We start from the raw sequence: 15,005 nt of genomic DNA, 5'->3' as shown, positions 1-15,005 counted from the left end.
GAAATGCGACTTTCCCTGCCAGCGTTTAAATGAGTGACAGAAAAGCATTCAAACGTGAAGAGCGCATCTTTGAAACGAAACCAGCCGTTAGGGTAGCATCGTCCTTACAAACGAAACTCATAAAACACCATGCAGTCGCTCGGTGTGGTTTTGTGAGGTCAGCGTTTCCAAACATGTGGCTCATTTTCTGCATGCTTTAAAAAAATCTGCATCGTTGGCTAAGAAAGAGGATTATTTGTTCCTTTACGCCATTCCTCTGACAAACTATGAGATATTTCTTAGCCGTTTGCCCATACATCCCAGAAAATGTTACACTCGGGATCCCCTGTGAAATAAAGCAAGATCCAAGCAGCAGTTAAAAGTGTCCTTCGGCTTATTTGAAAACGAATGAAATTAATCTTTACGCTAACCTAAGTGATTAGGGTAGTATTAGGATTCTGCTGTTAACGTGTGTGGAGAGGGCAAAGCAAAAAAACATTAGAACAGCCTAGAAAGCCTGAAAATGTTAGGCGCTTTAAGGACATACCTTACTTGACTCTAAACAGTAAATTTGCCTTAACTTCCAAAGTCTGGAGGGAATTCCATGTTACCTAAATAGGGCAGTCTTGTGCAGGCCATGGGATCCCGGTGCATGCTGGGAAGCCTGCTGCAGTCTGGCACCGGGAGGAGATGCATCCCGGAGCGGTAGACTCCTCTGTGGGTCGTTCCTTCCATCGCCAGCCATTCCTTTGCACAGAATAGCTCCTTCACGGCCAAGCAGTACTCTCTAAAATGTGGAAGGGTGAGCAAGACCTGATGAACCGCAGCGAGTTAAAGGCAAATTTGCAGTGAGGCTTAAATTTTGTATTTTTGAAACATTGTCACATCGCGGTGTCTTTGCTTACAAAAGCATTTTTAAAATGACTCTTTGTGGACTTAACCAATGTAAGGCATTATGAAATATAGGCATTCAAAATTTAGTAGACTGTGCTGTGAGACGAAATACTATCTTATTTAGTTTTTTCCCCTTAAATTTAGAATGAGTTAGATAAGAGTCCCTGATATATTATCACTTGACGTTCATATTAACAATAAAGGCACAGCGGCTGGAGAGATAGTTCAGAGGTCTAGAGTACTTGCTGCCATTGCAGAAGACCCAGGTTCAATTCCCAGAAGCCATATGTTAGCTCCCAGTCATCTGTAACTGTAGATCCGAGGGATCCAATAGGCACTTACATGTGTACATACGTGTGTGCAGGACAAACATTCATACACATAAAATTAAATCACTAACCTTTAAAAAAAAACAAAGATACAGAAACAAGGTTGATAGTTTAAAGCACATATGAACTAAGGGACATGGCATCACCCCAGGCCTGATAGGCCAGCCTTGAGAAAGGACACCCCTGAACCTGCTTGCTCTGCTCCCTGGAAGAGAACAGCAGCACCAGCAATGGTTTGCAGGAGCACCCTGGGTTCCTAGGCCAGCCCTTCCCTGGAGAGCGGAGTTCTGCCCTGAGGGTCTAACGGCTTCCACCTGAGATGCCCAATTAGTGCCAGTGTGAGGCTGTTGAGCCTGGGCAGGCTGTGGAAAGTGTAGAAGAGCTGAGGAAAAGCTAGTTGGAGTAATCGGGATTGGACGATAACATTTTTTTGGACTTCCTAGGACAAATTGCATCAAGACAACCCTGGGTAATTCCAAATTAAGGTTGTAAGGGCTGATAATAAGAGGAGAAAATAATTTAAGAGGGAAAATAGCGAAAATACGTAAGGGCTTGGGTGCAGCCCAAGCTTGTGTGCATGCACGAGCACCCCCCCCCCCACACACACACTATAACACATGTTCTATATCCCTATCAAGGAAAAAGAAAATTTTCTGTGTGTGCTTATGCACACATATATCACAAGGATCTTTTTGAGTTGTGCAAGCCACTTTTTGATTGAGACTAATATTTTCTACAAATTCAGAGTACCTGCATCATAGATTGCCATCAATGCTTTACATGGGAGAAATTTTGTCTTTTTAATTACTTTCTTTGGATGAGTGGGAAATTTTGCCAATCATTAATTTTATATGTGTGAATGTTTTTCCACGTACATGTATGTGCACCATGTAAGTGCCTACCGCTCATGACAATGTCTTCTTTTGCAAACGGTTGGCATACAAAGAATTTAATTTTTTTACGCATTTTTTACCTGCAGATGGGCATGGGAGTAGGTACCATTCCTGGGTTGCACTCTTGGAAGAGATGGTTACACAGCAGAGCCTCGGCAGCCGGCCGGCAGAGTGGGCTCACAGTCTTCAGCTCATTCCACGCAGTGTGGATCAGCAGCTCCTGGGTCTCCTCAGGGTCCGAGTAGGAGGTGTTGAAAAAGACCAGGGCATCCTTGGCCAGGACTGCGTCACACACCTCCCCTCTGTACTGGGCGCAGTAGCCTTTGCTGTCTTTCTGTGATTTACTGAAAGAAGTGATGAGCAGCGTAACCCGTCAGATGCAATTTCTTGGCATCCGTTCTGCCTCCGCCACCCCTCACATCTACATCACAGAAATAGGGAGAAACTGTCCTGGCTAATGTGGTGAAATGTTTCGTCTGAAAATCTCCCCATTCCCCGGAGCAACAGTGTCACCTCTAGATACCGCAAGCTGTGGAAAGCTTTGGTAACGATGGAGAACTGAATGAATTTGGGCATTTTTGTTGTTTACGTTATACACAGAATGATTGTTCTTGCTCCAGTCAGTTCACATACTGATTTGCACACAAACTGATAAAATCCAAGAATAAATATCCTTTGTGGTGGATAACAGATGAGAGAACATATTAATTGTTCCTGTGGAAAAAGTATCAGCAGTTTTCAGAACAATCTATGTCACCATAGCTAAGTACCCAAAATGTTTAGTACATTCCCATCTTGGCTATGTCACTTCTTGACTGGGACAATAATAACTCATAGACTCCTTGGAAATTATTGAATATTTATCATGTGTAGGCCCCATCATAGGCTTCTGTATTCTTATGGTTTCCATGAGATCTCAATCACTGACGGGATGGAAAACTTCAATCATATTTCTCATTAAATGCATCCTATTAATTGTAGATATTTACTATTAAGATTTAACTTTTCATTACCAGTCTATAAAAGATTTAGAGTATAGAAATTCAGCAGACTGAATTTTGTGAACTTCTAAATGCTTAGGGAACACTATTTGAACTTAAAAAAGTCCATACTGTATAAATTAACACTGTCATGTCTTTGAAACAAACCCCTTAGAACAAGACACCATGCATCCAAATAAAACCATGTTTCATAAGATAGTTTCAGTTTGGATTGGTCACTTAATAATTGGCCAGCAAAACCATTATTATGCCAATTAGTTCATAGGGGATATTTAAAATAAAAAGCCTTGAATCAGAAAATAACCCACTTAGGGAAGCCAATTTGTTGTGGCATTAAAAAAAAAAAGTTGTGGTTACTGTAGCTCAGCAAAACAGACTAACAACCAACAACCAGAAGGAGCACATCCTGGTTTGCCAGCAGTTTCACGTATTTCTAGTGGCATTTCACTTGTGTTTTAAGAAATATAAATTGCCTGGGGATCAGAAAAGTAAAACAGTCACACTGGCCAGCCTTATAGACAGGCAGGCGGTAGCGGTGCACACCTTTAATCCCAGCCTTGGAGTGGATTATAGGACAGGAGGAGACAGCTCTCAGACACAGTCTCATTCTGAGATTCCTGGAGGCGGGACTGTCATTTCGGACTGAGGTCGAGGTAAGAACCAGTGGCTGGCTGCTTTGCTTTTCTGACCCCAGGCAAGTTTTATTTATTAAAATACAAGTGAGACAGTACTACATAGATTTTTTTTTTTTTGGTAAAAATGAGGGAGTGAATAAGAGCAGGAAAAAACAAACCAACCCTGTATCCTGTAAAAGTTGAATGTGTCTCACAACGTGGGCTACTCATCCGGGTCCTAATGTCGAGTGCTAACTACTGAATGGAGCTATTGTTTTTCCATGAACATCAAAATATAATACACATTGGTGATTTCCCCTTAATTGCACAAACAAAACACGTCTTTTTGGAAAAAGAAAAAGACCCTACAGAAAACTAGTAAAAATGGTCTCAGAAATAAGAAATTGGTAATCAAAGAATAAAAGAGCAGAAGAAGAGAGTTGAACAGGTTTTGAAGACTTTTGCTAGCGTACATATGCTTGATTACCTTCACAACCCAAGCATACAAATATTCACTATGTGTATATATACATATTAATGTATAGAAAGATATATCTTATATATCTAGAGATCGCCTCTTAAAAACCAATGAACTGAGCCGGGTGGTGGTGACGCACGCCTTTAATCCCAGCACTTGGGAGGCAGAGGCAGGCAGATCTATGTGAGTTCGAGGCCAGCGTGGTCTAGAAGAGCTAGTTCCAGGACAGGAACCAAAAAGCTACGGAGAAACCCTGTCTCGAAAATCCAAAAAAAAAAAAAAAAACAAAAAAAAAACAAAAAAAACAAAAACCACCAATGAACTGTCTACTCACAGTTTGGGTATTTTACCCTCCCCCCCCCTTTTGAAGATGTTTATAAAACTCAAATTTTACACAGCTATCTAATTTTAGATACCAGAAATGGATGCAAATTGAATTATTTAGTCTACAGACTTTCTAAATTTATCATGAAGTAATACTAATAAAAACCCTGAATGGGGCTCCCAGCAAGAACTGGGAGTTGAGGTGAATACAAACCCTCTACCCCTGTGTTTTCTGTGGGCGTTCCCACTGCCCACCTGAGACTGTATGTCTCTATCACAGTTCCTGACACATAGTTCCTGTCTTGAGGGCAGCTGGTTCTGTGACTCTTTTGAACAGTGGGGTAGAGGTCACAGAGCTCCCTTTGCAGAAAGCCGACTATTCTGGACTGTTCCGGTAAACCAGCTCTTCAATCCAGGAGTTAGCCTTGCACATGATACCCATTCCTGTATTACCTCCTTACTGCAGACCTGGCTGCACACCTTCTGCAGGGGCAAGAACGGGTATTTGGTCCTAGATTCCTCCCTCGCTGTCTCTTATGAAGGACCGCCCTGAAGTCAAATGGAACATTCATGCGATTCTTCCCCTCTTTCCTCTCTTCTAAAACAAGTCTGAATCACATCCCGAAGGACTACCTTCCTGTTTCTGTGAAGGAGGGAGCATCTCTTTCCTTTGAACTTTGTCCAAGGGCATATGCAGAGGGTCAGCTATGTCCTGTTTGGTTTATGACACCCGCTCCTGTAGTGGAGGTAAACTCGATAGCCGTCCCTCTCCTCGGATCTCCCCTTACATAGCAACTGCCGCACTTCCCCTACAAAGGTGATGCCGAAGGAGGTTCCTAGCCATTCCCTGTCTTCAAAGCCGCTGCCTGTTGTCTGTCAGTGATTCATTCCTTTGCTAAGGCTGAGGCCAGCACGTATAACTCAAGACCTGTCAGACTCCACTCTTAAAGAAATACCCAGATTCAAAAAAGGACCTCATGATTTTTGATAATATTTTAAAACCTGGGAATGAGATCAGTTATGACTACTCATGATTACATGTACTTAAAACCAATTTAAATGTTCACATGTACACACCATGAGGGACACTCTTTTTTCAAAGTGGCATATAAATGGCATTTTTTTTCAGTCTTTTGTCTAAGAAAAATTTTCTTTTTAACTAATCAATTGACAGAAGTTGTGTATGATACTTAGACATTTACATTTATCATAGAATGGCTAAGTTGGATTTGTTAACACATGCATTATCTCAAATGCATATTACCATTTGTGGTGAGAACAATTTGAGTCTGTTTAGAAATCTTTTTAAAAGAATTCTCTACATTATTATTAACTCTGGTCACCATGTCCTATGAAAGGTCTCTTCAACTTGTTCCTCTATGTGGCTGAGGTCGTAGCCTTCTTATTTTAAAGTTTATGCTTTTGCTTTAAAGACTTTATTTTCTCTGGAGAGCAATGAATGATATCTATATTATATATATATATACATACATATATATATATATATGAACTAAAAAGAACATTTGATGACATGTGAAAACTACATGCTCATCAAATATATGTCCACAAATGAAGTTTTATTTATTTCTTTTTTTTTTTTTTAAAAGGCAATTGTACCTGCTTACCCACTTTCCACGGGTGCTTTGGGCTAAACCACCAGGCCAAGCAGTTTTAATGATGTCTTTATGGCTCACTGAATGAATATATTAATATCTGACCCTTTATAGAGGATGTTAGCCAACCTCCGCTGTAGCATAGCGATCAAATGTCACTTGGCTGAACTGCCAAGCGTGATGTCCTCGGTGAGGAGGACATGACCTCTCGTGCTTCCTGTGAGCAAAAGCTGAGAACTTTTTCTATACAAAATGTACTAGAGTATAAAAAAGAAGCTCTTTTTATTAAAAAAAAAAAGAAAAATGGGGAAAATTGATTTTGTCTTTTCCAGAAGTTAAAAGAGAGAAAGAACATGAGCTTGGGTGGGTAGGGGTGGGCCAGATTTAAGAGGGGTTGGGAAACAAACAGGGATAGAATATGATTAAGAAATATAAACCATATGAAATTCTAAAAGAGCAAATAAAATAGACATAAATATATTTATAAACCTAACATATATTAATACCATAGACAGATATTTCCTATATTACATATTTGTGTATAATAAGTTATATATTTTTATATACAGAAATATCAGAATTAAGCTGTAAATATATTTTTGCATCCTGCATTTTTGCCCCATAACATACTAAAAACCTTGTCTGTGCCTTAAAAAAAAAACAGAGCTTCTAATCAATTTCCTTTATCAGTAGATACATATGTTTATATGTTATATCCATGAGTGCAAGCAGTGTGCCTAGTGTTCATAAGTCTTATTATTTCCTTAGAATAAATTTCTAAAAGTGAGCCGGGTGGTGGTGGCGCACGCCTTTAATCCCAGCACTCGGGAGGCAGAGTCAGGCGGATCTCTGTGAGTTCGAGACCAGCCTGGTCTACAAGAGCTAGTTCCAGGACAGGCTCCAAAACCACAGGGAAACCCTGTCTCGAAAAACCAAAAAAAAATTTCTAAAAGTGGGTTTTTGTCTATAGATACAACTAACTTAAGACTAATAAAAATTTCTAAGTTGGAATTCATAAGGCCAGCAATAAATATCTCACTATCAGCAGAGTCGGAGAGTGTTTATATTATCACAAGAGAAAAGTGGATGGGGTGGTTCCTTTTTCTTTTGAATCGTGGTCTCCCTTTGCCTAAGCTGGCCTCAAAAACTTCCCCATTTCCTGTCCCCGTCTTCTGAGGCTTGGGATGACCTGCGCCATCTCCACATCCAGCTGGAAATTGTTCTTTGTCTAGCGTCCATTTATCTACTAATATGCTTGAACGTCTTCATTTGAGTTCACTTCTATGGAGATGACCTATGTCTACTCTTTCAGCCCTTGGAATCTATGATTCCACTATTACGCGATCATACAATTAATCTTTCTATGCAGGAAAATACAAACCTCCAGGGGCATGGGAGAGTAAAGTTGGTTTTGTGTGTCCATTTCCAACATATTTCCAACAATAGAGTACTTGGTTTTAAAAAGGCACGAAGGGCAGTTATGGGAACGAAAGGTGTCACGTGTATCTTCATTGTCAAATGGCTTGTATTTCAGCTCCTATTGTGCTTACTTTATATGACCCTTCCTTCAGTATACAGGTACATATCCTAGGCTTCACTGTCAAGCTCTTACGAGGCAGTATACCACCTCTAGGAACTGAGAGAAGCACTTAATAGCTAACAACTCACCTCACAGCAGAACATTAAGGCTCTATATGCAGAGATGAGATTTAGAAGGAACCACATTTTATTGTGTTTTGAGTTATTATATGCTGTGGAATTCAAGCTAGTGTCTAGAGTTTTACATTCTTCTCACTTTCTGGTCCCATTGCTAGGACACTGCTGTGCAGTGGTTTTGAGCCTGAGTTCTGGAGTCTGTCTGCCTGAATGTTGATGGAGGCCTAGCATTTTGTGACCCATGAAGTCTAGCAACCTTTGCTGCATCTGGGTCCCTGTATGGAAAAGCATGAATAAAAACACCTCCCCATAAAGTCCCTGAAATGTTAAAATGAGAACGGGCACCTTAACACTAACTGCAGTGGTCATTATTGCTATTATAAATTAGTCATTTGTACTTATTTCACACTGTGGCATTTTGAAAGCTTTTTTGGTTTGTTTATTCACCTGTTTTGTTTTGGGTTTTCCAAGACAGGGTTTGCTTAAGCCAAGGCTGGTTTTGAACTCCGATACTTCTGTTTTAGCTTCCAGTGTCTGACAAGTAGACACCACCACACCTGGTAAATTGCTTGATTGTCTTTTTTTTTCTTTCATTTGCTTGTTGAGACAAAGTATCATGTAGTACACATTAACCTCAAATTCACTATGTAGCCTGGCTAGCCTTAAACATGCTATGCAGTTCAGCCTGGTCTTAAACATCTGATCCTTCTGACTCACCTTTTGGAGGGTTGGAATTAGATGCATGAACTAGGTCGAGTTGCCATATAGAGTTTTAATAAAAGTCAATTTAATATAAAATGCTATAGTTAAAACTTCTATAAGTTGATATTTATTATCTCTTGGAAAAATACAAGAAGACTTTTGGAGTTAGTCTTGAGCTGCATTCAAACTGCCTCATCTCTACCTGAGTGAGCTTTCAGTGCAAAGAGTTTCTCGGTTTCTTTTCTGAAGACAGAGGCAATCATGGTCTCTATGTGATAGGGCTAGCTGGAGGATACAAATAACCTATGGAGAGCATCTGATGCATAGTAAATACTCAGTTGACCTTTCATTTTTTATCATTTTATAAAAATATGAAGCAGCTTTAGACACGAGAAATGCTCAAAAATTTATAGTTCTCAGTAGACAAATCCTTGTTATGGTAAATCAAAACCACAAGTGACATGAAACTTTGGAATAATAAAGAATTCTTACCTCCACTCTGGTAACAGGAGAGGAAGTGTCCATAGGAAACCACAGACAAAGAAAAAGAACAGAGGAAAGTCAGTACATGCTCAACTTACAGTTTAACCACTAAAACCAAAGGTTCTGGGAACTTCTCTGCTTCTACTGGGAAGCTAGAGGCTACATTAACAGGTGGAATTGGGGGAGATTAGGACAGTACTGTCCCCGGGAGCTGGAATCATTTCAGATTGTGACTGCCATGGGTACCACCAGTCACACATGAAAGAAAATACCCATTTCATCAAATTTTGTGATTAAGTTAATAGATAAGGTAGACAGGCAGATAGGAAAATAGAAGAGATAGATAGATGATAGATAGATAGATAGATAGATAGATAGATAGATAGATAGATAGATAGATAGATAGATAGATAGATAGATACTGGAGAAAAGTAACAGAGTTTTCTCTGTGTGCATATCAAGTCTGGATTTCAATACACTGGCTGCACATTTCAGCACGCTGATTGCACATTGTCATCTTGGGACTTTGTCACCTCGCTGTGTCCTCTTGAATTTATGAGCCATTCAAGCTTGCTAGGTTATAGAGGAAGTTCTTCCAGATGCTGTGTGCTCCACCTCGATGGTCCTTTTCCAGTTCAATGGACCACGCTTTCCAGGATAGTTTCAAGTCTTACTCCTAGGGACTCAGTTCTTCCCAACTCTAAAGTGACATCCACAACCTTACTGTCAGACCCATTGACTAGTTCAGTCAACCCTGATATCACCAGTCTTGATGGCCATTGACCCTACGGAAGTGACTGATGTTCTGCTGCATTCAGCTCTGCTGCGACAGCAGTTGAAAAACCCTTCTTTCTCTGCTGCTGCCTGCCTAGCTAGGCATCCTTCCTGTATTCCGTTCCCTGTCCCACTGTGGTTTCCTCTGGTCTTTCATCGCTGCTCATCCTTATCCTTTAGCCCTGGACACTGCCCCTATGTTGGCTCTCTCATAACTTATGGAGTGCTGTGACACAAGACAAGTCCACTGGGAGGGCTAGGTGGTTCAGTGGGTAGAAGAGAATCCTGCGCTGGAGACCTGAGTTCAAGCTCCAGAAAGTACATGAAGGTAGAAATATAGAACTCAGTTCACAGAGTTGTGCTGTGACCTCTACACATGCCAGGGCATGAGCACCCCACACCCCCATACACACACACACCACAAATAATCATAATTGTTTAATTTTTAAAAGAAGATTCCATTACATGTTAGGACTATGCATCTCTCTGTTGGTATATTTCATTGTTAGTAGAATTGGATCTAGTTCTTGCTGGTTGGGACAGGGATGGAGAGATGCTGCTACTCTGTAAGACATGAGCCAGTTGTGCTCAGGGGCGTTGGTTGTTTCTGCAAGATCAGGCCACAGGATGAATGGGTAGTAACAACTGTTTCCTAGCTTCTTTTCTTATTGCTCACAGTGCTGTCTCTGCAACTATCTTGGTATCTGTATGAAGAGGCTCTAAAGATTAAAGATTACCACACTAGGGGTACGGATCCTCCCAGCTGGTCTGTGGTGAACAAGAAGAAGGTAAAGAGGTGCAGAATTTGAATACACAATTTTGTAGATTGTGGAGCCTAATTTCTGTATACCAAATAGCTAGTAAGATAAACGCTAAACAAAGAGCTTTGCTTGTGATTTCTCATTTGGAATTCTAAAAACAAAGCACAGCAGAAGGGTCTCCTGCCCTGACGTGGGAAGACAGCACCAGAGTCAGCAGATCAGTATGATGTGGATACATGGACAACAGACGGAGTGAGGAAGTTTAAATTACGCTTTGATGCACACCTTACAGGAGAGGCAGAGGTGGTTTCAGGCCCACGGAGGACACAGGCCTCTGAGGAGTCAGCAGGCTTGCCTTCAGGTCTCAGAGGAGGTAGACAGGGTGACCTCACGGTGAAGGCTACAGAGCAGACTCTATGTAGGCATTTGATGATGGATTTGGCTGAGCTGCCAAGAGCTGTAACTCTCTAGAAAGTTCCCACAGGCAGTAAGTCATCCAGGGAAGCCTTTTGGGTTCTAGCCCAGCTAAGAGATGAAATCACAAGTTTTCCAGCTTCAGATTCTAGATTCAAAGGATCGGAGAGCACCACTGAAGGCAAGCCTCTTTCTTCCTTGCCATCTAGGGCAGGGATGGAAGAAGGAAGAAGGGGGAACTCGAGCAAGGGATTATCACTAAAGCACCAAGAATTTGCATAACTGGGACCCTCTGTAGACTGGCAACAATAATATTTGTCTTCTGTCAAGTGGAGGAAAAAGCTAAGCTAAATCATATATGTGCCTGAAATATCCCTATGTAAATGTGCTCATCCTTTCAACAGAATATATTGAAATCTCAAGCGTATATTAACTAATTCTCCAACTTTAGTGCCACGTTTGAGCACTTGAAAGCCTCAATTTTATTCTGGCATCCCCTCCTCTTTTCTCAGTTACCTGCCATTGCCACTGTATTCTAGATAGCATGTCTTTTCTAGGCTCACTGAGGAGTCTCCAGCGGGGCATGCCCGCCAACCTCCCGTCACTTCCTACATGTTGATTTGCTGAAGGGTGTATCTGGCCGTAGCACCTGCTTCCTCCTCTACAATGAAGAAATGACTTCTCATTTATGGAGGATGGGCTGACCCAATCTGGGCTCTTCAGAAGCCGACTGCACTTCACATTTCAAACTTGTCTCGTTACTTGCTACCTCCTTCTGTTCTCCAGCGCAGAGGTTAACTGACTTTTGGACACACTTCAACCTATCCATCTCATAGCCATGTCCACCCAAATGGCCTGTCTCCCTTCAACCTCTCTTGCCCTCCTGTTGTGCAGTCAGTATTTGTGGGACAGAACAGGCTCTGTGCCAGCATGCCCATGGCTGGAAAACTTCCTTTCTCCATGGCCATCCTTGGAAAGCAAGATCCATTGTTAATCGGTATTTGTTTTATTCTGCCCCACAGAGTGGGCCACACTCATCATATTTAATAAATACATATAAAGCCCGTTATAAACTGCAAAGTGCAGTGTAAGTGGCGATCATTTTATTGTTCTCTTTAGCATATTGAATTGAATTTGCATCTTGTCATTGCCTAGATGAAATGATACCGTTTAACTGACGCAGTGACCTAAGACCCTATAGACAGACAAATCCTCTGAGAAGATGGTAGGGGGACCCTATTTCTTGCTTTTGTGGGCATGTCCCCAAGGTCCAGCCTTGTCTACTGCTACTTATACTCTTTGGCCTTTATTCATTTCAGATTCAAAATCATAGGCACTGATGGAAAGTTCTCCATCAGGGAAGATCAAAGGAATAGGCTGTAATAAGAAACAGCAGGCCCCAGGAGCTGGCCCTGAATCCTCCAGTGCTGGCCTTACATGTCAGGCCAAGTACCTTTTGACTAGTCCTTGAACAGTAGGCCTGCTATGAGGCTGACATGCCTGGCATTTCCTGATACAAGGATTATTTCCACCTCTAGGAATTCCACAAATGTGCCTAGAAGTCTTTTGGATATTTAACTTTGAAAAATAACCCTTCATAACACAATGTAGCTAACCTAGAAACCCATGTGTCAGCTGTTTCCCGTGAAAATACCTGCAAGTCTTGCTGTCACTTAGATACACAGGAAAGTGAACACACAAACACACACACACACACAGAGTAAAAAATGCCTTCAAGAAACAGCCATACGGAAATTGACCCAGCCATGTTAAATATCCCCCACGTTTCTGAGAGCCTTGGGAAGTTTGCTTAATCCAGATGGGGGGGGGGGGTGCAGGAGAAGGAGGAGGGAGGAAAGGAAGGAAGGACGGAAGGAAGGAACTCAGAAAGGGAGATGGGGACAAGGAAGGGAGGGGAAGGAGAGGAAAGGAGGGAGACAGAAGCAGAGGGAGGGAGGGATGACTTGTGGATAGGGACAGGGAGGAGGCAAGGAGAGGGAAGGAAAAAATAGTGAAAAAAAGAAAGGAAAGAAAGAGAAAAATAAGGCCCTACAAATTGGTATCTGCTATCTGAGCAAGAATGTTGAAATTTAATTTTTAATACAACCAAGTCAATGTCTATGTCTCCATCATTCAAGAGTGTCAAAACGAACAAGGAATTAGCCTTGAGGAGACTAGGGAGGTAAAAGAGGCTGTCATATGCTAAGAATCGTGTTTCTTTCTGAACTCCTCTTCCACCAATCCCAATCCCACTCTGAGTAAGCCCGTTTTACTCATCAATCGGTTGAGTCTGCGAACATTTCTGTGTGTGGATGTTAAGCGAGTGTTTACTGGAGATAGGAAGGTGACTCCAGGAGTAAAAGTGGTTGCTATGCAAACCCGAGGACCTGAGTTTGCATCCCCAGCATCCACCCGGATTTTGTGGCGTGCCTTCTGTGCCTTCTCTGGAGGAGCGCAAACACGCAGCACCTACCTACTATACTGACTGTGGCCGCAGCCTTTGCCGTACTGAACTTCTCTCCGTGCTTGTTGGTAGCTATACATGTGTAGAGTCCTGGCTTGGTGATAAAGAGCTGGAGTCTTGAGTCAATCACCCGGTCTTTCACACTCTCTTGAATGGACCCTGAGGAAACCTGATGGGTATGGGGACAATAAAAGATAGAAGGAGATTGCCCTTTCCTAATATACCACACTGGCAGTCTGGTACAAAAGGACAAAGCATTTCAGTCACGATCAACAGGCATTAGAAAGACCTGCAAACACAGACACAGGTTCCCCATCCCTGGGCCTTTTGAGGTTTCAAATGCTCAAGCCAGACCCAGTGTTTCTTCCTCTTCCTGCTGTCTACCAATTCAGATGTAGAACTCTTAGCTCCTCCTCCAGCACCATGTCTACCTGCGTTCCACCCTGCTTCCCACCATGATGATAATGGACTAAACCTCTGAACCAATAAGCAAGCCCCAATTAATTAATCGTTTTCCTTTATAAGAATCATTGTAGTCATGATATCTCTTCACAACAATAGAAACCTTAGGACACTGGAGAATGAAATAAACGTGGCCCATCTATCCCCCAGTAGAAGCTCCAAATCACAAACCTATGAGGAAAGCTATTCAAAACTAACCAGGATCCACCCCAGCTGCCGCTCATAAGAGTTGTACTAGCCTAGTATTTGGCGATCCTGGCTCAAACCAGCAAAACCACCCAGTTGACCCACAGACTTGTGACCACTAACAGGTATTGTTTGTTTTTTTTTTGTGGGGAATTTCTTTTATGTTCCTGTCTGCTTGGTATTCTGTATGTTTCTTTTTTTTTATTGGTTTTTTTTTCTATGTAGCTTTTTTTAAATTTATTTATTTATTAAAGATTTCTGTCTCTTCCCCGCCACCGCCTCCCATTTTCCTCCCCCTCCCCCAATTAAGTCCCACCCCCCTCAGCCCGAAAAGCAATCAAGGTATTGTTTTAATCTATTCAGCCTTGACCTGGTTTGTGAGGCAGCAACAGATAACTGTTAATACAAGTTAATACAAGTTCCAATGATACTCTTTGTAAGTGTTCTAAGCTGTATCCTGTTTCACAGATAGGGGCAGACAAGACTAAGAGGTTTTAGACTTCATAACATCTGGGCACTTCTCTATAAATGGACCTCAGCTTGATAGATGTATAGTATGAAAAGTTGTTTGTGGAGCTAAGACATTCATACAAACTATTCTGGACCCTTAAACCAGAAGTCAAATGTTCTTGAAGAAGCAGAATATTAATCAACATATTAACATGTAATTGCCAAGATTAATTCTACAAATGCTTATTCACTCGCTAGTCATCATTTCAACTATATAGTTAAGACTGCCCACATTTTCTTTTTTAATTTTAAGTTATATTTCATTTATTTATTTTTGCATAAGTGTATGGGCACACTCATGTCATGGCGTGGGTGAGAGGGCAAGTTGGCTCTCTCCATGATGTGGCGCTCAAGGATTGAACTGAGGTCACTGAACTCAAGGACAATGAGGGCTGACTGAGAAGCCAAGGACAATGGCACTGGTTTTGTTTTTTTTTTTTTAATTGAAAAAATTTCCACCTCCTCCGC

General features: G+C 41.6%; 1 protein-coding gene across 6 annotated transcripts in view; it reads right to left on the bottom strand.

The window, feature by feature from the left end:
- Musk (muscle associated receptor tyrosine kinase) overlaps positions 1–15,005 on the bottom strand; it is a 73,451-nt gene that overhangs the window by 13,767 nt on the left and 44,679 nt on the right. For 4 of the 6 annotated variants that reach the window (XM_005362218.3, XM_005362219.3, XM_005362220.2 and 1 more), the window contains 4 exons: positions 13,389–13,548; positions 8,976–8,982; positions 2,176–2,439; positions 591–766 (listed from right to left, as the gene is read on the bottom strand). In XM_005362218.3, coding sequence (XP_005362275.1) covers positions 591–766; positions 2,176–2,439; positions 8,976–8,982; positions 13,389–13,548 — 607 coding nt within the window. The remainder of the gene's footprint in view (positions 1–590; positions 767–2,175; positions 2,440–8,975; positions 8,983–13,388; positions 13,549–15,005) is intronic. The other 2 variants (XM_005362222.2, XM_005362223.2) reach the window with 1 other exon arrangement.

The sequence above is a fragment of the Microtus ochrogaster genome, linkage group LG5 (genome assembly GCF_000317375.1).
Source record: "Microtus ochrogaster isolate Prairie Vole_2 linkage group LG5, MicOch1.0, whole genome shotgun sequence".
NCBI lineage: Eukaryota > Metazoa > Chordata > Mammalia > Rodentia > Cricetidae > Microtus > Microtus ochrogaster.
The sequence above is the reverse complement of the archived record's forward strand: the minus strand, read 5'-3'. Positions and strand labels throughout refer to the sequence as shown.